The sequence below is a fragment of the Rhinolophus ferrumequinum genome, chromosome 18 (genome assembly GCF_004115265.2).
Source record: "Rhinolophus ferrumequinum isolate MPI-CBG mRhiFer1 chromosome 18, mRhiFer1_v1.p, whole genome shotgun sequence".
NCBI lineage: Eukaryota > Metazoa > Chordata > Mammalia > Chiroptera > Rhinolophidae > Rhinolophus > Rhinolophus ferrumequinum.
In genome coordinates this window covers 28,019,161-28,046,279 of record NC_046301.1, presented here as the reverse complement: position 1 = coordinate 28,046,279, position 27,119 = coordinate 28,019,161, and the positions used below count along the sequence as shown (strand labels likewise).

Sequence of the window (27,119 nt, the reverse complement as noted above, 5' to 3'; positions counted from 1 at the left end):
AGGCCAATAGTGTATTTTGCTATTGATACTGAATTTTTGAAGAACTGAAGAGGTAAGTGGATACTACATCATTTATAAAGTTTTATTTAAGATAAATATTAATTTTTTATGGGACAATTTAGGTACAGTATAAAATTTCTATTTCCCGGGTAATTATTTTATGAACATTCAGATTAGGAACATGATGTAAGATATTTTGACACTTGTTAACTTCTAAATATTTTAAAATTAGCTTACCATACATTTTAAAGAAAGTGGTTATCAAACTTGCCTGCAAATAAAATCAGTTGCAGTTTACATTCCATTGTAAGCAGGTCCTCCACCACCTTCGGGTACCACCCAGTTAATATTCTGACTTGGATCTTTAATATCACATGTTTTACAGTGCACACAGTTCTGAGCATTTATCTGTAACCGAAATCCATCACCTTGTTCCAAAGGTACAAATTCATAAACTCCTGTAGGGAGAAATCAATAATATTATGAAGTACCTAACTTTAACTTTTAAAATTAAAAAAAAAAAAACACATGAAGTTTTGGAAACTAGCTACAGAAACCTTGAAGGTTTGTTTTCTGAACGTTTACCCATAGAGAATATTACAAAGATCTTGTGTGCTATTGCTGCTAGTATAAATTAAATATAGATAAAAGCAAAAGGTACAGCAGTATTTGAGTTATTAGACTTACTAACAGGAGAACTCAATGTTTAGCAGTTTGGGGGGGGGGGGGGGGGGGGGGGGGGGGGGGGGGGGGTGTGTGTGTGTGTGTGTGTGTGTGTGTGTGTGTGTGTGTGTGTGTGTGTGTGTGTGTGTGTGTGTGTGTGTGTGTGTGTGTGTGTGTGTGTGTGTGTGTGTGTGTGTGTGTGTGTGTGTGTGTGTGTGTGTGTGTGTGTGTGTGTGTGTGTGTGTGTGTGTGTGTGTGTGTGTGTGTGTGTGTGTGTACGTGCTATAGCTGAAAAGACAAATTAGGTCTAGTCCTTCACATCAGAGTTTATAACTCAGTGTGGTGACAGAAATTAAGAAACAAAGTCAAAAGACAAGAGTCTCTGCCCTTGAAGAACTTACATTTTAGTCCCTTTCCAGAATGTACTAGTTTTTACGTATCTGAATACTATTCTCATTTGAGACTGTTACTATTTTATAATTCTAGTTGGAAACTCAGCACTAGAAGTTACAGTATTCATGATGAATTTAAAGTTTGGGACCATTTCCTTGAGCTCAATGTGGCTATAGTACTTTAACATCTGTATACATATGTGTTTGTGAGCAGCCATGATGATTTTTTAAAAGTCATGTAAACATGGAAAGAGGTGTTTTTGTTTGATGTTCCAAAATCCTTATCTTGGTCTGAAGGTAGACACACAAAAGCTTTTTCTTTTGAGAAATGTCGTATGAATTGGGCTTAACAAAAAAATTCCTATTTTAACATTGCTGATTAGACTGAGAACCATAAAAATAATGGTTTCTAAAGGAAGCTGGATGTAGGAGTCATTTACAATTTCTAAGCAATGGAAGAAGTTTCTCAATGGAAGCATGTTTCTAACGTGTTTAAAGCAAATTCCTGTATTTTAGGTATGGGTGGAAATCTCATCACTGACCTGCGGGGCAGAAACGCTGCTCGGGCCCATCGTATATTGACAAATTTCTATTTACAGGTATACTGTCGTCCTTCAAAGTTAAATGTGCGGGCTGGTCATGTTCATGATTAGTGCCACTCAGAGCCACAGATGACAAAAGGTCAAAACTGATCTGTCCATCAGGTTTGGGATACTCGATAGGTGTGCAGTCCTTGGCTGCCTTGAGCTGATCAGAGTCAGAACCTGCAGAAGTTGTCAGGAAGATTAATAAAAATACAACACTAATTTAAAAGTACTTTTAAAAACATACTAATGAAATAAGACTACCCCCCTCATAACAATACACTGTTCTCTTAAAGATACTGAATTAGCGATTTCTTTAATAACATAAGTTTTAAAACAAAGTAAAAAAAAAAAGTTCCCTTTCTCCACTACTTAATGGATCCCATTGAGTTTTTAATGATTATAACATCCATACTCTCAAAATATGTTGGAATTACCTTTATGTTTTAGAGTCCATGGCTCCATTCCTCTAAATATCCAGTAAAAGATTCCAGTGTAGATCATCCCTCCATAAACCCCCAGGATTCCATGGCAGGATGGTCTTATGTTTCTAACACTATACAGCTCTTTCCACACCCATGATTTCTTCACATTGTCCTCATACTCAGTTACATGGAGTCCTTTTAGTAAAAACATGAAATGTTAAGTGAAATTGTCTCAAGGAGTATAAAATACTTTATCAAGCAAGGTATTTTGCTACTAAAATATCTGATGAATGAACCTTAAGTGATTCTAAAAAACAAGTGGTCATATGCCTGATTGCCATGCCCACTAAGCAATGGTGCTGCTTGATCCTGTAGTTTGCAAAGGTTTCAGATGGAAATACACTAGTATTTGTGAGGTATCTTCGCACGTATATGTTCCATATATGTAACGTAATACAGTACTGTCCAGCTTGAAATCTCTTCTAAGTAGCTGGGATACCACTGGTACTATCCTACTTTTGATGTGAATAAAACAGAATTTGCTGTAAAAATCTATAGTGTAGGTCATGTAGTTTTCTTTACACAGCATACATCTTAATGCTTTGTGTAAAGGGACAGATACAATGTATGTATATAATTAAAATATACATATAAAACACCTCCATATTTTTCCTTGTATTTATTTTTATTTTCTATCTATATACTGACTATATGTTAAAATAACTTCTTTTTAAAACTCTCAATGAAGAACCTGACAATTTTCTCTATGTGAATAGGAAGTTCTTACCTATCGTCTTTGATTGGAGATTTTCATTAATTAGTTGATTAAAAATAGATTCTGCTGCCAAAGCTCCACTTTTCATTGCTGTGTGGGTACCTTTGATCTTGGGAACATTCATGAAACCAGGGCTACAACCAATTAGCAAACCACCAGGAAAGGTGAGTTTTGGTATAGACTGAGGAAAGAAACATTTAAAGTGCATTTGTTAGCTCAAATTAAACAAGGAAAACCACTTGAAATTACAGCCTCTTCCAGTCTAAAGCTCTAGGGAAAAATTCTTTTCTAAATACAAGAAAATGAATATACTGAAGGAAAAAATTAGAGCAAAGGCAATTGTTTCCCCTCCCCTAATAAGGATTAGAACTATTTGCTATTTTTCTATGAAGACTTTTTCCTTCTCCCCATGACTAACCTACAAGAGAAAGGCACATTAAGACCAGAAGATTAACATAGTTAAATGTTTTTGTTTATACTTAGCATGTCATAGTTAAAAATATTCTCTAAACCTGAATTGCTATTATCTAAATTGTGATCAGCTGTTACATGCATTCTGGGTAACACGTAAGTTACAAAGGATGTTATCTTTAGATAACGCTTTTTATTTTACTTTGGTATCTAGGGATGGAAACCTAGGTTTTAATCATGGCATCACCACAACCTACTACCTTAAATAACATACTGTGATTAAGAATAAGCTGAATGTCCAAAATAAATTTTAAGACAGTTGTTTGGGCCTCAATATACGTTTCTGATGGAAAAAAGCCAATAAAAGCCTATATATGCCCCAAAATGTAGCACTAAATTATAGAGTGTTTACATGGGAAAATGTACTCCGATCTATAGTTTGAAGAGGAAAGAAAGCCAATGCAGAGTTGTTCTTTCCTCCTCCTGTATTTTTTCTTCTCTAAGCACTTCCTACATTAAGTGACGGTCTTTGCTGAGAAAGCAGTGGGGGGTAAAAGTTTGGCTGAAGGTGCTGAAAGGGACTTGGGAGAGGAAGTTAACAGCAAAACTACTGCCATCAGCTACAAGAGACACCATGAGGCATCTATGGGCACAGCTACCTTCAATTAGAGAATTCTAAGTGTGGGGGGGATAGAGGTGGTGAGGAGCAGAATGGGGAGGTGCGGGGTTGGGGGGGAAAGGAATGCTGGTAAAAGAAGGATCGGGGTCCCATCCATTCACAGTTCATGTGGGGAATGAATTTATGACGAGTTCTCAGACCAAATTCAAGATCAGAACAACCTAGATAAAAGCATCGTATCAGGATTGCAGAGTAGCTGACAGAGGGAAAGGACTTTCTGGACTGCTACTAGCTGAGAACAGAGAGAATGGTTAGGAACTTGTATGACACTGCTTTTCTTAAATAATCGCGTGGCCCTGCTAACACTAAGAATGATTCAAGAACCGGAAGACAGGATGTGGATTGTCAGTGAAAGTTCTTCCAAATTGGTGCTTAAGTCCTAAGAATAAAAATTTGTAGCCCAAAGAAAAGGTGTGTTCTTAAGTGCTGGGAGGATCCTACCCTGTGTGGGCAGTGCTTACTGGCACTGGGCATTTTGTTAAGGAACTAGGGATCAAGGGAAAGGTGCACTGAAAAATGGTGTATTCTGGGACATGCATCAAACTAGGGCTACAAATAATTAGAGACCCACCAGGAAAGGTGAATTTTTGGTATAGACTGGAGAGAGAGGGAGAGGGAGAAGGGGAGGGGGAGGGGGAGGGAGGGAGGGAGGGAGGGAGGGAGGGAGGGAGGGAGGGAGGGAGGGAGGGAGAGAGATGCAATTTAATTATTTGTTGCAAACAAATTACTACCCTAGAAACAAAAACAACTTCATGAGAACTAATTCCACAGCAAATGAATTTAAGATTCTAGAGATTATTTATAATTTAGCTATGATTTTACTTGACTTTATGAATTATTGTTACAGTAATAAAGTATTTAGAACATCATTTTAAAGGTTCAATCAACTTCCCGCCCTCCCAATTTTCTATTATGATACCGTTAGAACAAATTAATTTTTTTAAATGATACCCAATTTCTAAAACAGTTCTAGATTCCTTGAATATTAGAGACAGAAGGGATTGTCTTTATTGTACAGCTGATCCCTTAAGGCCAGAGAAATTAAGCAACTTGCTCCAAATAATCTGGTATGAGTTTTAGGGCTGATTTTTAAGATCATCTTACCTGTCTAATACTATTTCCACACCAGTACTAACAGCGTTTATCATAGTTAGCTACGTAGGTTTTATTTCATTGTTCATTAGTACATATTTAATACATTAATTGTAATTGATAAAGTTCATTTTGAATATATACTAAAATTGGACAGTTAAGGGCAAAAGCCTAACAGAGTCCACCTCAAAGGCATGGGTGTCACTAGGTAGTGGGATGAATTAATTACCTTTGCTGAAAACTACGTTTGTCTCTGAGTTTCCGGCCAGTGAAGGAATAAAGGGAAATATCTTAGATCACAGTTTTAACTTTCTGATTAAAAACAAACTAAAAAAAAAACACCTGTGAATTTATGTCTAGAAATCAATGTATTTTTAAAACTAAATTCATGGTGTGCTTTATTTGACTATGATGTGACAGTTTATAAACACTAGGTGCTTTGCCTAATTATTTTTTTTTCCTATGAGGTAATTTTCTATTCTTTATTTAAATTTGTAACATTATATTTTCAATGTTGAATTGATAATACAGAAATAAGGAATACAGAAGTTGGGCGAGTTACCTGTAAGCCACCTTCATTGAGAGCTCTGGCTCCATATGCGATCCTTTTTCCACCTTCCAACGTTGGCTGAATGCTGGGATGGTGTTTCCATCTCTGGAACTCTCTAAATGGGCTCAGGTATGGATTTTTATAATCTAGACCAACCTTAAAATTTTTATATTTAAATTTGTTATATTTATACAATTAGAAATTTTTATTTCAAATTTTATCAAGCTAAAATGTGAGCAGCATTTTTCAAAAAATGTACATTAACTTTCTTGTACTCAAAGTACATGAAAAAATTTAAATAAATAACTAAATAAAATCTGTTTGGAAAAGAAGGACTCAAGGAAAAGATACCATGTGTTTATAATCAGCAGAACTTTAAAAATTTGGAACATTTTAACAAATTCTTGTGCTCTGAAAATCAAAGTCCAAATTAAAAAAAAGTATATGTAGGTGTCTCACGTATTTCTACAAAAGGAACCATAATTATTTATTATTCATTTATTAATACCAACTCTAGAAATAAATAAGCTACATGCAGTATGACTGAGGCAAAAATGAAGAAACAGGATGTAATCACACTTAGGAAAAAAGAGGACAAAAAATATTGAAGGTTACGTTTTATAAGGTATTACCAAAATGCTGAAATTAATAACCAAGCCTTTTTGCTTTGAAAAGATTAAGTCACTAGAACACCCATGCAAAGGCGATGCATTGAACACTTGGTTAGGTGTCAAAACACACCAATAAGGCATAAATTTAACAATGGTTCACAGCAGAGTTAATCGTTACACTGAACTATATAACTGCCACCAATTCCAAGGTGCAGAAACTCTTATGTAATTTTTGCATTCCCTATATTGTTCAAAATGTAATTGACTACAAAGATGTAAGTGGCCAAAAAGGGAGAAAATGCCCATGTTTTAAAAAAGTCATAGGTTCAAACCCAGTGCTGATTTCATTTGCAGTGGCAGCACTCCATAATGGAAATGGGCTTTGAAATCAGACAGGTTTCGATGTGAATCTTACCTCTGTCATTTAAGGTGTATTTGGGAAGGTTATATAACTTAAATTTGGGCTTCAGTTTTCCCATCAGTAAAATAAGGATATACCCACTTCACAGGATGTTTGTGAAACTTAAGAATTCTCAGTGAAGCATCTAGCACAGCGCCTGGCATGTAGTAAGTAGCTCGTATTACGAAAGCTATGTGTGTTTAAGCCATAAGCATTTTACATATTGAGAAAATGAGAAAGTAAGCTTTAGAAAAGCATTTTACAATTCTCCGGATTCAAAACCCTCATTCTGTAACACTGGTGATTCAGTGACTCTAACAGCAGAACTTCCGATAATGGGCATCTAACTTACCACAAAACCAAGAGCTACCAGGGGTTCACCTTCATTTAAATGATACAGGAAAGAGCCTCCGTAAGTGTGTTTGTCCAAGGGCCACCCAACCGTGTGATCTACTCTCCCAGGTTTCCACTTCTTTTCGTCAATAATCCATAGCTTTAAGAAGAAAAATAGTTTTAGTATTATTTAAATTTTTTATGTCACCACAATGTATAAAACTTGCCAAGTTTAGGTCTTACTTATGAAAATTACAAGTGAAAAACTGTAACAAGAGAAACACAAAAAAAGTACTTCAAATATCAAAGAAAATTATACTAAACTGCAGCACGATGAATCAAGAGTAAGGAAACAGGTCAGAAAAGTTATTGAGACATTAATTAGATTCTCAAATGGGTAAGACTCCTGTGATTATAGGAAACACCACTGACGAGAAGAGGGAAACTTCTGGGGTGTTGGTCAGGCTCTATGTCTTGATCTTGGTAGAGGTTACACGAGCATGTTCACCTTATAAAAATTAACTGAACTGTACACTTAAGATCTGTTACTTTCAAGTACACAGGTTATTCTTCAATATAATATTTTACTCTCACCTGCACTTTCCCCTCCTCAATTGAAGTAAATTGTTTATCCTATTTTCAGAATAGTAAGTTTTAAATTTTAAACAATTTCCATCTGAAGTATTGTCTAAAATCAGATATGTGCAATCTACCAAAATAATTAAGTCCTTATTCACAATTTAATGAATCTAGTTATATACAGAATTTGAAACTTTCTGAGCTTTACCCTAAAAATAAATTTAAACAAAAGGATTATAACGAAACTTTTACACTCTAATAAACCTAAGATTTGGAAAAATATACTAGAGAATGGATAAACTGAGAAAATATACAACACTTAATCTAACTAAATTTTAGGTTATAGATCAATATACTATGGCTGAGTGTATGTTTCATAAACTAAATTATCTTCATACTACAATTTTGAATAAACAATTCTTGTAGGATGTGGTCATCCTAAAAACAGCATATGACTAACAGGTCAAATCCTATAAGGGCAGACGACATTACAATGAAAAAGAAATCAATGTTACAAACATTTCCAAGTTCCAGACTTGAAAAAAGCAACATTTCAAGCGACATTTGAAAAAACAATTACATGCAGATACAATTTGCATAGTAATGGAATTTGATTAGTAATATTTTCTCCCCTTGAAAAATATCCCAAATATTTTCAGTCATAACGAACGTTTCAAGTCAATAAAAAATATAACTGTAAAATTAAATCAACATTATAATTACATAATATAATAGAAGTGAACTGAAGCTCCATCTTTTGAAATTAACATTACAAAAAAACCCAGGATACCTCCTTCAGTCCAATTCCGTAAGTTTGGGGTTGACAACTGGCCCTCAAATCAAACTTCTTATATAGTTGCTTGGCTAGATGTCCATGGCAACCCTCTGCAAAAATTGTAACTTTGGCATGTAGTTCTAGTCCTCTCTCAAATGTTGTCTAAAAAAATAAAAACATGTTAAATTGCACCATTTGACAATTTAAAAAATATTCACATACTGGTCAGCTTTGAATTGAACTATGATTCAGGTATAGAAGAGTACAGATATTATATCAGAAATAAAACTAAGTACTGTTTGTAAGTAGAATCTAATTTAAATTTTGTAATAAAGCTTGTCTGTTACATTTTTCTTTTTTACTTCGAAAGTACTTAATTGAATGGTTAAGTTTGTACAAATTTAAAAAGCAAATAAAGCATGCTCATGCTGAAAAATTCTCTACAAATAAATATAAAGTGAAAAATGAAAGGCCATTTCCCCACTGTACCTGGTTTTTCCAGTCCCATCATTTGAAGCACAAAACACTATTAATAGCTTTCTTGTATATCATGCCAGAAAATGTCCATTAATATAAAACTATACAGAGTTTCTTTATATCCTTCTAACACAAACAGGACCATACTAAACATACTCTTCAGCTACTTTCCTTTTTCACTTTAGTTTTACTTGTTCTCTATTGCTGAATATATATTGTAAAACTGAAATGTTTTTTCCAAAGGGGAAAAAAAAGCTACAGTTAAAGTCTTACCTCTCTCTTTTGTTCTCTATATTTTGCACTTATGTCTGGCACATGGCAGGTACTCAATAAAGTTACTGAATAAAGAAATATAGAATAATCAGGAAAGTCTCATGAAATGTATCTTTCCCGATATTTCTCTATTCACGTATTTGCATATATGTGTGCATATAGACACATTCATACAAACAAATAATTTATACTGACAAATGGTTTTGTAACTATTTTCATATTATAAAATGATTTGCCTACGGCAATATACACCAAAAATCATTCATTTTTAATGCCTAAATAGATTCCCCTAAGTTTTCAACCAATTCTCAACAGTTGGACATTTAGGTTGTTCCAATGTTTCACTATATTATAAGCATTGTTCAAGCTGAATATCCTTGGTGCCAAATATTTGCAGTCCAAATGGTGAGAATTATTTCATTATTAATCTACTATCTTTGGTTACTAGAGAGTTTGAACATCTTTCACGGTTACTGGTAACTTCTATTTTTTCTTGTGTGGTGCTTATACCTGTCATATATATGTATACATGTATATTGCACAGACATCCCACGTGTAACTTTACTCAGTACTTTATTTTCTTGTCTCCGTCCTCTCTCATCTATAAACTATATTAACAACCTATTTGTATGGTTTTATCAAAATATATATTCACACACATATGTAAATATACATATACACTTAAACTTTTTTGGGTCCTGGTTTATTTTATGAACATAGGATCATATAATACAAACTTTTCTGTATCTTACCTTTCTCACTTAATAATACTTCATGGGAATCTTTTCAAGTGACTGTATAGCTCAAATCTTTCTCTTTATTGGCTGGGTAGTAGTTCACGTGGAAATACCATAGGTTAATCAGCTATTCTAATGGGTCATGGCCATTCACTGTTTCCATTTTATTTGCAACAATAAATAATGTTATAAAATACACCCGTGTGCGTGTGTGTGTATATCTCCTTACAATATTGATGCTTTTATTCCCTGTAACATAGATTCCCAGGAGTGGCACTGTTAGATTAAAGGGCACATCTATTTTTATTTTACCAGATATTACCAGATTGTCTTCTAACAAGCCTAAAACAGTATTTCCACCAGCAGTACATAAGAAGACACTTTTCCCTATAGTCCAGCTAGTGACTTTTACATTTTTTTTACATTTCTTTTACATTTTTGTTAAGTGTAGTGATAACTCACTGCTATTTTAATTTGCATTTCCCTGATGACTGTTTTCAGCATCCCTTTTTCTTTCAAGAAATATTATTTTTTTTATAAGAAATAGTAAATGAACACCTATAATGTGCTAGGTTCTATGATAGGCACTGGGACCACAGAGACAAATAAAAAAAGGCACACCCCTTTTCATCAGGCTCGTCAGAGGCAAACATTAAATAAATATCTGAGTATATAATTACAAATTGTGATTAAGTGCTATGAAAGAAAGCACCAGGTGTTATGAAAGAACAGAAGGGAAACTATTCTGAAAGTGTGAATAGGGAAGGCCTTTTGGAAGAAATGACATATAAGCTATGGGCTCTGAAGAAAAGGTATATAAGAATCTTTCCGTATGATTTGTGATCATCTGGATTTGCTGTTCTGTAAATTTTTCAATATTTTAGATTTTGCTCATTTTTCTACTGTTATCTTTTTTCTTATCAACGTATAAATGCTTTGATATTATGTCAAATTTCCCCCCAATATACTGTTTATCCACAGACTTTATAGTATTTTTTTAAATTTATTGGGGTGACAATTGTTAGTAAAATTACATAGATTTCAGATGTATAATTCTGTATTACATCATTTATAAATCCCATTATGTGTTCACCACCCAGAGTCAGTTCTCCTTCCATCACCAAATATTTGATCCCCCTTACCCTCTGGTAACCACTAAACTATTGTCTGTGTCTATGAGTTTTTGTTTCTCGTTTGTCTTGTACTTTTGTTGTTTTTGGTTTATATACCACATATCAGTGAAATCATATGGTTCTCTGCTTTTTCTGTCTGACTTATTTCGCTTAGCATTATACTCTCAAGATCCATCCATGTTGTCACAAATGTTCCTGTATCATCTTTTCTTATCGCCGAATAGTATTCCATTGTGTATATATACCACAACTTCTTTACCCAGTCATCTATCGAAGGGCATGTTGGTTGTTTCCATGTCTTGGCCACGGTAAACAAAGCTGCAATGAACATTGGAGCACATGTGTCTTTACGTGTAGATGTTTTCAGATTTTTGGGGTAGGTACCCAGGAGAGGGATTGCTGAGTCATATGGTAATTCTATTCGTAATTTTTTGAGGAACCTCCACACTGCCTTCCATAACAGCTGCACCAGTCTGCATTCCCACCAACAGTGTATGAGGGTTCCTTTTTCTCCACAGCCTCTCCAACACTTGTTACTGTTTGTCTTGTTGATGATAGCCATTTTGACTGGGGTGAGGTGGTATCTCATTGTGGTTTTTATTTGCATTTCTCTGATGATTAGTGATGTTGAGCATTTTTTCATATGTCTATTTGCCATTTGTATGTCCTCTTTGGAGAAATGTCTCTTCAGATCCTCTGCCCATTTTTCAATTGGGTTGTTTGTTTTTTTGTTGTTGAGTTTCATGAGTTCCTTGTATATTTTGGATATTAGCCCCTTATTGGAGGCACTGTTTGCAAAAATCTTCTCCCATTCAGTTGGTTGCCTCTTTATTTTGTCGATGGTTTCTTTTGCTGTGCAGAAGCTTTTAAGTTTCATATAGTTCCATTCGTTTATTTTAGCTTTTACTTCCCTTGCCTTTGGAGTCAAATTCATAAAATGCTCTTGGAACCCAAGGTCCATAAGTTTAGTACTTATGTTTTCTTCTATGCAGTTTATTGTGTCAGGTCTTATGCTTAAGTCTTTGATCCATTTTGAATTAATTTTGGTACATGGTGACAGACAGCAGTCCGGTTTCATTCTTTTGCATGTGGCTATCTAATTCTCCCAGCACCATTTATTGAAGAGGCTGTCTTTTCTCCATTGTATGTTTTCAGCTTCTTTGTCAAAAATTACCTGTCCATATTTATGTGGTTTTATTTCTGGGTTCTCAATTCTATTCCATTGGTCTATGTATCTGTTTTTCTGCCAATACCATGCTGTTTTGATTATTGTAGCCCTGTAGTACAAGCTAAAGTCAGGGAGTGTGATACCTCCAGTATTGTTCTTTTTTCTTACGGTTGCTTTGGCTATTCGGGGTCTTTTGTGGTTCCAAACAAATCTGATGATTTTTTGTTCTATTTCTTTAAAAAATGCCATTGGGATTTTGATTGGGATTGCATTAAATCTGTATATTGCTTTGGGTAATATGGCCATTTTAACTATGTTGATTCTTCCAATCCATGAGCACGGAATACCTTTCCATTTCTTTGTGTCTTCTTCAATTTCTTTTAAAAACGTCTTACAATTTTCAGCATATAGGTCTTTCACATCCTTGCTTAAGTTTATTCCTAGGTATTTTATTCTTTTTGCTGCAATTGCAAAAGGAATTGTTTTTGTATTTCTTTTCTGAGATTTCATTGTTAGTATATAGGAATGCAATGGATTTTGTACGTTGATTTTGTAGCCACAACTTTACTGTATTCGTTGATTGTTTCTAATAGCTTTCTGGTGGAGTCTTTAGGGTTTTCTATATATAGCATCATGTCATCTGCAAAGAGTGACGATTTAACTTCTTCATTCCCAATTTGGATGCCTTTTATTTCTTTCTGTTGCCTGATTGCTCTGGCAAGGACTTCCAACACTATGTTGAAAAGCAGAGGTGATAGAGGACAGCCCTATCGTGTTCCTGAATGTAGAGCAAAGGGCTTCAGTTTTTCATTAATTATGAGATTAATCCATTAATCTCATAATCCATTAATTATGAGATTAGCTGAGGGTTTGTCATATATGGCCTTTATTATGTTAAGGTATTTTCCTTCTATACCTATTTTATTGTTTTAATCATAAATGGATGTTGTATCTTCTGAAATGCTTTTTCTGCATCAATTGATATAATCAATATGGTATTTTTTTGATATCCAGAAGTGTTTAATTTTTGTATAGTTAAAAAAAGGTCAGTCTCTTATAGGTTTTTAATTTCTTATCTCTATGGGATGGCTTATCCTCCCCCTCGCTTGTAATTGTAATCTACATTTCTTTCTGATTTTTCTTATTGTTTTAAGAAATCATCAAAATTTTTAAAAAATAAAGGTCCAACTCTATTTGCTTCCAGATAGACGTACAATTTTCGCAGCACCAATTATAAAACAATTTAGTTTTAATGAACTAAAATATCGCTTAGCATATTTCTGCTTCCTTTTTGAGGCAACATGCCCCTTAGTGTTCAAGGGACAGGTCCTGGAGCCACACTGCCTATATTCAAGTCCCAGCCTGAATACTTAACAGCTGTCTGACCTTGGGTAAGTGACTTAAGCTCTGAAACTCAAAAATGTCCAAGTCAGAATCTTTACAATAAGATGCCTATCAGACATGGGAGTAGTGCTACTGAATAAGGAGGAGGACAGATGACTGTGGGAGTTAGAAGAGGTATTTAAAACCTTGGGACTGGATGAAGTCACTACGGAGAAAATGTAGACCGAGGACTCAACACGGAGCCCGAGAGCCTCAATATTTATTTAGAGGACAGGAAGAAGAGGAAAAACAGGCAAGGCCACAGGAGGAGGGGCCAGTGAAACACACGGAAAACCAGAAGCGGTGGTGTGATGTGAGGAGCGAGTGAATACAGGTTGCAACAAGGAAGAAGCTACTCGGTTGTGTCAGCGCCGCCTCGTAGGAGGTCAAGTAAGAGAAGACAGAGAACTAACTGCTGAGGTGACAAGATGGAGTATCTGGGACTCTGACAAGAGCTGTTTCAGTGAAACGGCCGGAAAGAAAGCTTAACCATGCGGGGTGAAACAGAGAATGGAACAACAGAGTAAAGCAAATCCTTGGTTCTTCCCACTCCAAACCTGTGGTACTAAAATAATTATTTTAAACATGGATATTTTAGAGCTCAAATTATTAAAACTCTACTGTACTCATCTATGTTTTTACATCTACATAAATACAATAAATAAAATATAAATAATTTTATAAATACAAAGCACCGAGCACAAAAATATATTTGAACAAATATGAGAATACACAAGAAATGAAACATCAGAATGACAAAATTTGCATGCTTCAATTTTGTTGTAATATTAAATATAAACATTTTAAATAATAATCACATTATGACAGTATAAAAACAATCATAACATACAAAAGAATATGAGAAAAATGGTATTATTTCATCATTACGAAAAGCAGCATGAGATAATCGTTTATAAACCTGGCTACGCATCAGAATCCCCGAGGGGTTGTTAGAAAACAGCTTCTTGGGCCCTAAGTCACAAGACTTCACAAGATTCTGACGTAGCCAGTCAACCCGATAGAAGGAACAATGACACGGGTAACGCTGGAGAGCTTTTTCACTTGTTCTCTAAGCAAAATGCTAGTGAGAAGCAGGAAGATTTGCGGGAGGAGACTCTAGACTAGATTCTCAATTCTGTTCAAGAATGGCAGAGAGAAGGAGAAACTACGAATTAACAAATGTTTTCTGAAGACCTAACATTAACTGGCACCGTGCTAGGCATTGGAACAACCCTCTATGACCTCTGTCCTCAGGGAGCCTATTAATCTAGTTGAGAGACTAGGACAATAAACAACTAAAAATTAATAGATTATTAAGATGTTAATTTGTGTTTTGTTCTTGTTGTTAGAGGAAAGCAAGGCATTTTTTCCTTGTTCTTTTCAAGGAATCTTACAGACTGTGAGATCTATATACCTGCAGTTTTTATTTTGCAAATTTAAAAATACAAGTTGTGAAAACCTGAAAACCACCCAGGCTTATATTTGAATGAGAGGACGACAATCAGTGTTATATGTACCAAAAGATATTGAAATCAAGCCAAAGATTATCAGTATTACTGATAGTAATGCAAATGATTCTCATTCATAGAAATGAAAACCGTGGAAGTAGCAATGCAGCTAATGACCATATATATGTATGTTTTTTGAATTCTCCTTGAACTATTTGTAACATCTTAACCGATTGAGTGAAATAAAACTTTTGACACACGTTTGTTTTGTATTTTTGAGTTACGTTTTTACCTTTTAAAAAATTCTTAAACATGTTATATTTACTTGCCTAAATGATGTTGACTTCAAAGATGCTTCCATATTTTTAATAGAGAAAAATTCCACATTAATAATATTTTACTATATACTTAACATGCAGTATATATATATGTATATATATAGCAAGACTAAATTACTGAGTTTAAATTGATTCTTTTTGTGTCAGTTTGTTACGCACATAACTACGAGAACATTTACCTTTGGTGCACCATCCTTTTGTATTCCTACATCATTAGTGGCAATTCCTTTTACGCTACCATCTTCATGAAAAAGGACCTAAAATGAAAACATTTCATTAACACCTTAGGATTCATAACTACTTTGAAAAGAAACAATAAACAGCCTTATATTTTTTTTTAGAAAGTGAACACGTTCTCTGGATTATAGAAATATAGACTTTAAAGTGTTCAGGCAAAGAAACATGTTTTTAATAAATTCCCTTCTAGAGTATGAAAGAACACAGCTCAAATAGTTGGAAATGAAAGAAATGCCATAACCTTGATTAGGAAGAAAATGGGGAAGCCACTTAGAGATCACTAAAAACCCAGTAAGATTAAACCGACAGCCCTTTGAAGAGTTCAGATACCAAAAAAGTGTACAGAACCTGAATTCAGGGCCTATAACAAATGAAGAGCGTCAGGGTGAGTGGAAAGAGAAGAACAGTGTTGGGAAAGCCTCTGTCCCAAATGACCTGAGATCCAAAAAATAAAAAAAGTCAAAATAAAGAAAATGAAACAACAAAACAGAGAGGCTGACAATGGCCCAAAGGTGATTAAAGTTTATTTCTAGAGCAAGAAGGAAGGGGGAAAACTGGTCAAAAGAATAATTCTGAAGATGAGAAGTAATAGTCTGTAACCTTTCCTTGGTTTCTGTTTCCTCTCTGAACGAAAATGCCCTTTGGATAGGAAAGTACAAAATGTACAATAGAATCACACAACAGAAAGCACAGGAGTGGAAAGGTAAAATAAGGATTAGCAGCCATGGATATGAAAAAAAATGATATAAACGTTTTACTTGATACCTTGAAAATGAATCAAGAGTAGCATGTGGCTATGAACTTTAACTGAAGTCTGGCCCAGCTTACCAAAAAACTACTGATGATGACCTGATAACCTTTACGGAACTGAGGCTAATAGGAGAGGTACAAGAGACTATGAGTTTGAGTGTGCGTGTGTGCGCGCGCAGTCAAGGCATTTTAACTAGGAGAAGTGTAAAACCCACACTTGGGTCAAAAAAACCAATGCGTACGCATGGGCTGGGAAAACAGAAATCAGTGGTAGCAAGTATAATACAGGGGCCTGGGTGTTTTATTTGACTTATACACTGTAAGGGTAAAACAAAATAAAATATATATTTTTAAATTTTCCCTGGCGCCAAAATAAGAGAACTCCCCTTCCCATCAAGACTGTTTTAGCATTTTCTTTAGAAAATTTAACAGTAAATTCTTTATCTGAGATATATGGGAATCTTTTTAAAAGCTAAATAAACCTCCTGTCAGATCTACATCTCAGAATGTGTTTCCTAGGGGCCTCGGAGACATGCTTGAAATGTGAACATCAAGGAGGATGGCATCCTGTCTCTGTGGGAGTCTGGGCTACATGCCGGGGTCCAAGTTGTAACTTCCTGCTTGTCAAAAGATACAAGAAGTTTTATTTTTCCTTTTGAAACAGACAATATGTATGTAATAGGTTGGATCTGCCTGGTTATGTAAAAGGGTGAGATTTCCGTCTTGGCAATCTCCCTAGCAGGCTGCCGGTGACATGCATTGCAATCTTGGTTTAATGTTCATTCAATAATAAAACTGTCTTTATTCTATTTTATAATTTGTAGAGGTGATTTTTCTGGGTTGGCAGGAGATTTTATTTGTAATAATTTCTTCAATAATACTTAGTGAAAATCAACAGTATGATATGGTTGCCAAAGGAGTTATTTTGAGGGAATTAATGGAAGAACCGTTTCTAGAATGAAGAACGTAACAGCCCTGGTCTACACTAGGCTCGAAGTATTCATTCTGGGTGCCACCTTATACAGGGGATAAAAAGGGAATGCATTCTGAGGAGGGCAATGAGAATAATGAACTCAAACTACACAACATGAAAGTTGAAAGAATTGAGATTATTTAACCTGGGGAAGAAGAGAAAGCAAGGAATACTTATAACTGGAAAGTTGTCCTTGAAAGAGGGCATAGATTTGTCCTATATATTATAAAAGAGTAAATAAATTTCTATTAAATATAAGAAAGAGTATTACCAATAATCCAACCATCAGACAGAGAACTAACTTTTCCTCCCTGATGGAATTCAACCGTGAGTTTGACAATCACTTGATGTGGGCACAATATGAGGAAATCAAGTACTTCTTCGGATTAGATCCTTCTAAGATTCTAATTTTAATTTTTTAAGATTCCTTCTAATCTTGCAATTCTAAAATCCTGTGGCTTTTCTAAAATATTTATTTCTTAACTTCTGTACCATTCTCAGTTTATACTCAAAAGAAAAAGAGATTACTTCCTATGAATATTAAAAACAAAACAAAACTATACAAACCTCGGCAGCAGCATAACCAGGGTATACTTCAACGCCGAGGGCTTCTGCTTGCTCCCCCATCCAGCTCACTAAATGTCCCAAGCGCACAATGTAATTGCCATGGTTGTTCATTGGAAGACCTACAAATATATGCTTCAGTATAAATCTGACTTTTCATTGATAAAACATCTCAAAAACATACTTAATTTACAAATTCTAATCAATGTATAATTTCTGCATAAATATATTCATATTATCATATAGTCACAATTTCAGTTTATTTTTTATAATTTTGGTCTAGAGTTCTAATTAAATGAAAAACAGCTTTAAATTAAAAATTCCTATTGGCTTACAAGGCTATCTCAATCCTTCTAGATTGGGAGACAAAAGAACTGGGTTCTAGTCCTGCCTTCGCACAAGCTAGCTGTATAATTCTGGATAAGTCCTCCAAATCTCTGGGCCTCAGCTTTCTCATCTGTAAAAGGAAGGGATTTCACCTGATGAACTGTAGTTTCTCCCAGCTGTGGAATTCTATGAATCTATGAATATTTATCATATCTTACCTGGAAGAATTGGCACAGGAATTCTGTATTTCTCTGTTAAAATTCCAAATCTGTCTTCTGTTACAGGAGTGTTAAGTGGAGCCTAGAAAAGAAAACAGGAAAGAAAAGGAAGTTTTTAGGTAGTTCATATTTGGAAGGGTAAATACAAATAACAATAAAACTGTATCAAAAAGTAAAAGGAACCACCCTCCTCATTTTTCTTTCATCACTTTCTTTAGAAAACTTGGACTGTAAATCCTTTGTCTCTTTGAGATGTATGAGAATCTTTTAAAAACCTAACTAGCCAGTTTCCCAACCCAGGAATGTCTTTCTTGGGGACCTTGGAGACATCTCTGAAATGTGAACATCAAGGAGGATGGCTTCCTGTCTCCGTGGGAGTTTAGCCTAGGTGCTTGCTCCAAGTTGTAACTTCCTGCTTGATGAAAACGTAAGACAAGTTTCGTTTTTCCTTTGAATAAAGACCGTTAACATGCATGTGATGGATTGTATCTGTCTAGCTATATAGGGTTTTGATGTGAAGAACTTTTAGAATTGATATTATGTCAATAATCATTCAATGATACCTATTTCTGATATAATATTGAAAAAAGAAAGTTAACTGGGCATAATTAAAATATTTCTAATTTAAAGGAGCTTGACATTTTAGAAAGAACAGTAGAGATGAATATTTTGGAATTTAACTTACTCAAATGGAAAACATACAGAAATATTTACCATATTTTTTTTAACTTTACAAAGTATATTCACTGATACTAAATATTCTAACCTTAAAGGTAGGATAGATATAAACCATCTTACATAAGAAAAAACTGAGATACATAGAGTGTAAGATTTTAACCAAGGTCATACCAATTATGAGAACAGTAAAACTAGCATTTGTACTAGTAGTGCCATTTCTGCTTAGGTTATGGGAGGCCAAATTGACTTATTTCTTCAGAAAATTAGATTAGATTATCCTCTTTGGCTTTAAATACTACAATGTCCCAGGAAATTTATGTAACACTTCCTTAAGAACAACGATAGTAAACACCTATGGAAAAAGTTAGGAAATAGCCACAAAATCAAAATGCTGTGTTCTATTTGGTACAAATGTTCAAAGATCTTCTCAAGATAATGCCTTCTCATAAACCTCCAGTACGTAAATACAACACGTAGAAGGCATTATATAAAAATGAGTTACTATCTTAAAATTCTAACTATATTTGATACGATTCAATCTCTTTTTGCCCTTTTTAAATGAAAAAAAGATCAGTAATCATCCTCTAAAAGATAGAATTATATGAAACGGGTTTCCCATATTCCAGTAATTTGGAACTAGAGATACAATCAAGATTGGACTTGGTATAAAAAACAGTTTTTCATACTCCCTTCTCCTTCCAGTCTGGGAACAGTTCTTCAAAAGCACGCGGGTCGAGGCAAGCCCCTGAGAGAGTGTGAGCTCCTATCTGAGCAGCCTTCTCCACCAGACACACACGGATGTCCTTTCCATGGTCAGCAGCCAGCTGCTTCAGACGAACAGCGGCAGAGAGCCCTGCGGGGCCTGCACCCACTATCACTACATCCGCTTCTTCTGCAAACCTCTCCATGCTCACTCCTGGGAGGAACACAATAGTTTAAAAAACTCCTTTAAAGTCCGGGATGAGTAAGATGTGGTAAAATCACAGGCTGGTTTACAAATACTTCCACTGTGCTTCAGAGCGTCATTTATAGAAATTGCCCCTCTACTTTGCATGAGAATTATATTAAGTATATTACTGTACTCGTGGCTGTTCTCTTAGGTTCTGTTCAGGGCATATCTTATTTTAGTTTCCATAAACCAACTTTTGGCTTCAGATTATTATAAACTGAGCAAATGTTTGCTTTCCCAAATGTTAATATGTAACACATTTCGTAAACCTGTATTAGATGATTTTATACTTTCATGAAAAATGTATTTCCCTCTACAAAATGATACAAAGTATCTAGAAAGTCTCAACAATTGTACAAAAATTATTTACCTTCCCATCGCTTGTCCTTATCCCGGGGATAAATAGTATAATGGGTAGTAATTCGAGGCACAGCAGAAGTTGAAGACCATCTTGTAGCACGCAGAGGTAGATAATTTTTCTTAATTTTTAAGGCATGAAAGCACTGATACGCTGCACAAAAATTATGAACATTATTATTCTTTCAATTAGTTTTCCTCAGGAGTAGACTGAAAAAAATACTTCAAAAAAAATCTAAGATAGGGGATCAGAATTGGTTTCTGGTTAGTTTTCTATTAATTAGCCCCCAAACCGTAAACAAATCACTTAACCTCTCTTGATTTGTTTCCTCATCCAAAAAAGTAAAGGGTCACTAGATGATTTCTAATGTACCTTCCTGATTTGAAATTGTATGATTCCATGTGTGATGCCTTATATTTGGAAACTTGTTTATATTCTGACCACATCAAAACTGCAGACATTAAGTGAACAGTCAGATCTATCGCTGTAGAGCCGTTAGTTGTGATATGAATGGAAATAGATTGTACATTTTCCTAAATGAACAATTCAGTTAGTTTTTCTCATAAAGCAATGTTTTCAAATTACAACATTTTTGCAGGATCTAATAAACTAATTTATTCAATTTAGCTCATGTCAAGCTTAAGCTATAAATAGGATGACCATATAATTTCTCATCCAAACCGGATACTTCTGAGAATAATAAGAGGCAGTGTTAATGATTATGTGGGCACAATGTGGGCAAAATGAGTTTTATGGTCAGTTTCTGTTTAAATTAAGTTGACTCTCCCATATGGCAATATCTTCCTTTAAGTTAGCAAATAGAATGTTATGGAAATAAACAGAAGGTTGCACAGATTTATTGGCAAGGTTCATTCAGCCTCTGTTGGCCTTAACCCTTCAACTCGATCTCCTCCCTCCCTTTACCTGGAACAGACATCCTACATATCAAACCTCACAGAAAGAAGCAATTAGGTGGGAACTTTCTCAGTTCCTTGGCAACGACCTCTAATGTAATCTGTATTTGTGTTCATCCATTTCCTCATTCTCTCCAGTTGTAATAGATGTCTTTTCTCCTCACTTAATCTGTTCACTTGGATGAGGAGGCTTCTCTCTCTCATCTACCGAGGGACATTCCTCTGTCTGATACTCTCCCCTTCCTCCATATCTTCAATTTTTGACTCCCTTCTCTGGTATTCTCTTCGATAATCCTTCTCATCATAAAAATATATATATATATATATATATATATATGAGAAACTCCTCCCTTGGGACTAGCCCTGACAGACATAAAAACTCATATTTGGAGCTATAATAATTAAAAGTCTGTTATTGGAGAAGAAATAGAATAAACAAAGGAACAGAATAAAGAGTTCAGAAATGGAATAACGTAAGGATTTGGTATATGATAAAAATGCAATTTCAAATCAGGGAGAAGAGATAGTTATTTATTAAGTGGTACAGTCATAAGTAGACAGTCATTTGGGAAAAAAAGCGTACTTCTCTCCCTATATCAAAATGAATTCCATTTGGTCAATGATTTTAACAGAGAAAGTCAAAGTATAAAAGATATGGTGATATGTCCACAAATTATTCTCCCGCTTTTGAGAGAGTGGGCTGGACTAAGAGGCTAACTTTCAGCAAGCAGAGCATGGAAAGAGAAAACTATTACCTTTACAGTGGAGAAACATGGCAAACACTTTAATCAAGTGGTCAAGCTTAACACTACTGCCAAGGAGACTTATCGGTATCACCACTCCCTGACATGATGTGACGAGAAGGGCTCTTCCCCTCCGTGGGATACGTCCCCAAGTCTATATCCTCAGTCTAATCATGAGAAATCAGCCAACAAACTCAAATGCAGGGACATTGCACAAAATGCCTGGCCAGTCCACAGCCAAGTGTCAAGGTCATGAGAGACAAGAAAAGACAGAGGAACTGTCACACTGAAGGAGACTAAGGAGAAATGACAACTAGCAATGTGGTGCCCTGGGATGGATCCTGAAACAGAAAAAAATAATCTGAATAAAGTCTGTAGTTTAGTTAATACTATCGCATCGATGTTAATTTCTTAGTTTTGATAATGATACTACAGCTATGTAAGAAATTAATCTGGGTGAAGGCGATATGGCAACTCTGTGCTATCTTTGCAACTCTTCTGTAAGTCTAAAGTTATTTCAAAATAAAAAGTTAAAAAATAAAGATCATGGTGATACAAAAGTAACTCAAAAAGGATCAAAGACTTAAATGTAAGAGCTGAAAGCATAACTTTTTTTTTTAAAAAAAAGAGTGTGAATCTGTGTGATCTGGGAAAAATGGTTTCTTAGCTATGACACCAGAAACAGCAGCAATAAAAGAGAAAACAGATAAGCTGTACTTTGTCAAAATTAAAGCCTTTTGTGTTTCAAAGGATACGATACCATCAAGAAAGTGAAAAGAGAAGCCATGGAATGGGAGAATATATTTGCAAATCATACGTCTGAAAATAAATTTGTACCTAGCATATATAAAGAACTTATTTCTAATAATAAAAAAAGACAAATAACCCAAATAAAATCAGGTAAAGGAGCTAAACAGACATTTCTCCAAAGAAGATAATACAAATGGCCAATAAGCACATGAAAAGATGCTAGGCATCATTAACCATCAGGGAAACACAAATTAAAACCACAGTGAGATACCACTTTCCATCCACTAGGATGGCTAGAATCAATAAGGCAAATAATAACAAGTGGTGATGAGCATATGGGCAGTTGGAACCCTCATGTACCGCTGGTGGGAATGGTAAATGGTGCAGCCACTTTGGAAAACAGTCTGGCAGTTCTTCAAAATGTTAAAGATAAAGAGTTTCCACGATTCACTCCTAGGTATATACTTAAGATAAAAATATATGTCCACACAAAAACTTGTATACAAATAAATGTCCGTAGCTGCATTATTCATAACAGTCAAAAAGTGGAAACCCAAATGTCCATTAGTGAATTAATCAATGAAAAGTGATATATCCATACAATGAAATAGCACTCAGCAATAAAATAGTCATATATGCTACAACATAGATGATCCTTAAAAACCTAAGTGAAAGAAGCCAACCATAAAAAACACACATATTACATGATTTTATGTATATGAAACATCCAGAACAAACTAATCTATAGCGACAGAAAATAGACTAGTTGTTGCCTAGGGCTGGAGGGGTTGGGGAGTGACTCATGGGTATGGGGTTTCTTTCCGGGGTGATGAAAATGTTCTAAAATAGACTGGGGTGATGGTTGCAAAACTCTGTGAATATACTAAAAACCACTGAATTGTACACTTTACCTGGTGTAAAAGGTATGGTATGTAACTTAAATCTCAATAAAACTGTTATTTAAAAAGGCATTTAGTCACACACACAAACGGTTATGGGGAAAACACTGGTAATTTTTTTTTTTAGAATCTTGGATTTGGAAAGGTTTTTTCTAAGTATGGTAAAAGTCTCAAAAATCATTTGATTAAAAATTTTAAACAACTATGAACAATAAAAGATGTAAACATAAATTGCTTAGTTTTCTGTATTCCCCAGTACATAGCATAGTCCTATAGTATTTTTCTTTTCCTTGTTGTATGCTAAATCCCAGTGTTAGCCTATATATAGGTATAAATATTTGGTGACTGAATATTATATAGTCCTTTCTATACTTTCCTTCATTATAGTACTCACTTATGATTCACCGTGGTATTATAAAATACGCTAGTGCTTTTTTAGTGTCATTCTCTGTGAAAAGGCAAGCCAGAGTTATAAAACAGAAGCATTGAAAGGCCAACATGAGGGAATAAAAAGATAAGCCAGACTGGGAGAAAACATCACAAAACACAAAGCTGATAAACAGCTGGTATCCAAAATATACAAAGAACTCATAAAACTCAAGTAAAAAATAAACTCAATTTAAAAAATGGGCAAAAGATCTGGACAGATACCTAACCAAAGAAATACAGATATACAGGTGGAAAATAAGCATATGAAAAGATACTGAACATCTTATATTATTAGGGAATAGCAAATCAGAGATACCACCATACACCTATTAGAATGGTCAAAATTCAAAACACAGACAACGCCAAATGCTGACGAGAATGGGGAGTAAGAGACTCCCAAGTATTGCTGGCAGGAACGCAAAATAGTACAGCTACTCTGGCAGACAGTTTGGCAGTGTCTTATAAAGCTAAACATGCTCTTACATATGATCCAGCAATTGCTCTACTTGGTATTTACCCAAATGAGTGGAAAATTAATCCACCCAAAAACCTGCTGTCAAACAAGATGAATAAGCTCTGGAAATCTGCTACACAACATTGGACTTATGGTCAATAATAAGGTATTATATCCATTTAAAAAAATTTCAAGAGGGTATATCTCATGTTAAGTGTTCATATTATAATAAAAGATAGAAAATATAGGATTAAAAAAAACTTCATGTGAATGTTTACAGCAGCTTTATCCATAATTGTCAAAACTTGGAAGATGGCCTTCAACAGATGAATGGATAAAAAGGCTGTGGTGCATCCATACAATGGAATATTCTTTATTACTAAAAAGACACGAGCTAGTTGCCAGGAAAAGATATGGAGGAAACTTAAATTCATATTGAAAGAAGCCAATCTGAAAAGGCTACATACTATACTATATGATTCCAACTATATGACTTTCTGGAACAGGCAAAATTATAGAGACAGTAAAAAGATCAGTGGTTGCCAGAGGTTCAGGAAGAGAGAGGAAGGGATGAATAAATCAAACATAGGAATTTGTGGGCCGTGAAACAATTCTGTATGACAATGTAATTAATGGTAGATACATGTCTTTATACATTTGTCAAAACCCATAGACTGTACAACACATCCAGTGAACTCTAATATAAACTATTATTAATAATAATGCATCAATATGGACTCACCAGTTGTAACAAATGTTCATTATATATTTATATTTTTATTAAAATATTTTAAGATGTATGATGCATTGTAGTTTTAGTGTATAGAAGTTATCATTTGCTTCTGAAAACGGATGATTTGGTATCAGACAAATCTGTAATTCTATTGCTTATACAGCTAGTGTTTTTTTTGAGAATATTTGGAACTGAGTAGTCTGATTTCCTCTAGGGGGTAAAAAAAAAAAAAGTCACGACCTTTAATCTTTTCTGAAAACAAATCTGACATTTCACTTTAAAGATCTGAACACTTAACACACCTTGGCTGAATTTTGGTAGAGAAGTGAGGTCAAAGTCCATTGAACTTATCACATCACCAAATCAAAGTCGCACTGACAGCACATTTATGTCTATCTCATCCTTGCCAGTAGTACTAACAGTAAGCTATGAAAATGGCAATGATTTAAGCATCCAAGTAAAATGGAAATGGTAATTTTGGTGGAATTTTGTTAGCACTTGGCCCAAGAATGGCTTCAATTAAATTAGGCAGTAGGGCAGATGGCATCTGACTACTCTGATAGTGCAAAAACAAACAAACAAACAAACAAACAAACAAACAAAGGCATTTCTATACATTAGTAATACATGCACAAGTTAACAGGAACTTCAAACAAAATTCTATTTATTTAATATATGGTGAACAAATCTGACAAAATTCTACTTTAATGAAATTTACATAATGATATCCTTAAATTTGCCATATATATATATATATATACTTGTTTATTCCATAACCAAAAATTAAAGATAAAAAATAAAGCCATTTGTGAGAGAATTCAACTGTAGTGAACTTTTTCTTCACCCTGTAGTGAATTTTTTTTCGAATTTAAGAGCTTTGTTTTGTTTTCAAGTAAAACAAAACACCATCTAACTGCATCATTCTTTTTTTTTTAAATGAAAGGAGAGTTAATGTGGTATTTTCACAAGTCATCGTGATGGCTCTAGGTGCACCCATAACATGATTAAGCCCGTAGAGTTAATTTTAGACAATGTAGAAAAATCTCTGGCTCCAGATATAATCTGGTGACTGGGGAAGCATATGAATGTTAATTATGATGTGACAGATCAGACTTCAAATTCTTAAGAACCGGCTAGCATGGCTGTAAAGGCCATGCAACTCAGGTCAGGACCACGGAGAAAAACCGTGCAAAGATTATTTTATCCGTTTCTAACAATGTAACAGACAATACCTGAGCGCTGGGATAAGTGTCAGGACCAGGATTTGGCACCATTCAGCTCAGGAGTCCACCCGGAGGCCGTGTTGATTAACTTTCCTCCGCTCATGACCTTTAGCCTAGTTGTCAATTTTTTCCCTTTAGGACAACGAATCCCATGGGAAGGAATCTAGGGTCCACCACCAGGCGCAGACAATATGACCTTTGTCCTAGTTTAGCATGAGAAAGCCGACGAAATGAGAGATGAAAGGAGAAAGGTGTCCACAGCCCCCAGGTGTGACCCTGTCCGTTTCTCCCTAATCACTCGACCTTCCTCCACTTATCCCTCCCCGAAGTTCCCGCTCACCCGGGCAGGACAGCTTGGCTAGCGGCACCAACATGTTCACTGTAACCAGGACTCCCGGTCGGACACAGCTGAAAGAAGACAGCCTGTGGCTCGCCCCGGGCGCGGGACCTCTATGCCTCCGGGGGCACCATCACCCGCCAGGAAGCACCAACCCTTCTGCTGAAGTTTACCTCCCAGTTCACCCTACCACTTTGACTCACAGCGTGACCGCCTCTTTCTCGCTCTGCGTCGGCGCCGCGCATGACGCAATGACCAGCAGAAGCTTCCGGGTCATGTACCCGAAGAGGAAAAGGAAAGGGATTCCAAGTTCCAGAGCGGCCCGCGGCTTCAGGTTGCGGATTCGTCTCCGCCTCC

At 35.2% G+C, this 27,119-nt stretch overlaps 1 protein-coding gene across 2 annotated transcripts; it reads right to left on the bottom strand.

The window, feature by feature from the left end:
• Positions 1-68: 68 nt before the first annotated feature.
• ETFDH (electron transfer flavoprotein dehydrogenase) lies at positions 69-27,096 on the bottom strand. 2 transcript variants are annotated; one of them, XM_033133667.1, is made up of 13 exons: positions 26,966-27,096; positions 20,293-20,433; positions 19,660-19,889; positions 18,296-18,377; positions 17,754-17,872; positions 15,406-15,483; positions 8,285-8,431; positions 6,935-7,075; positions 5,584-5,727; positions 2,852-3,020; positions 2,077-2,259; positions 1,598-1,819; positions 69-458 (listed from the first exon to the last, which is right to left on the bottom strand). In XM_033133667.1, exons 3-13 carry the CDS (start codon positions 19,879-19,881, stop codon positions 295-297), a joined length of 1,671 nt encoding a protein of 556 aa, XP_032989558.1. In that variant the 5' UTR covers positions 19,882-19,889; positions 20,293-20,433; positions 26,966-27,096; the 3' UTR covers positions 69-294. The 2 variants fall into 2 exon arrangements, with proteins under 2 accessions (XP_032989558.1, XP_032989557.1); XM_033133666.1 differs by having other exon boundaries at positions 106-458; positions 26,766-27,073.
• Positions 27,097-27,119: the final 23 nt, after the last annotated feature.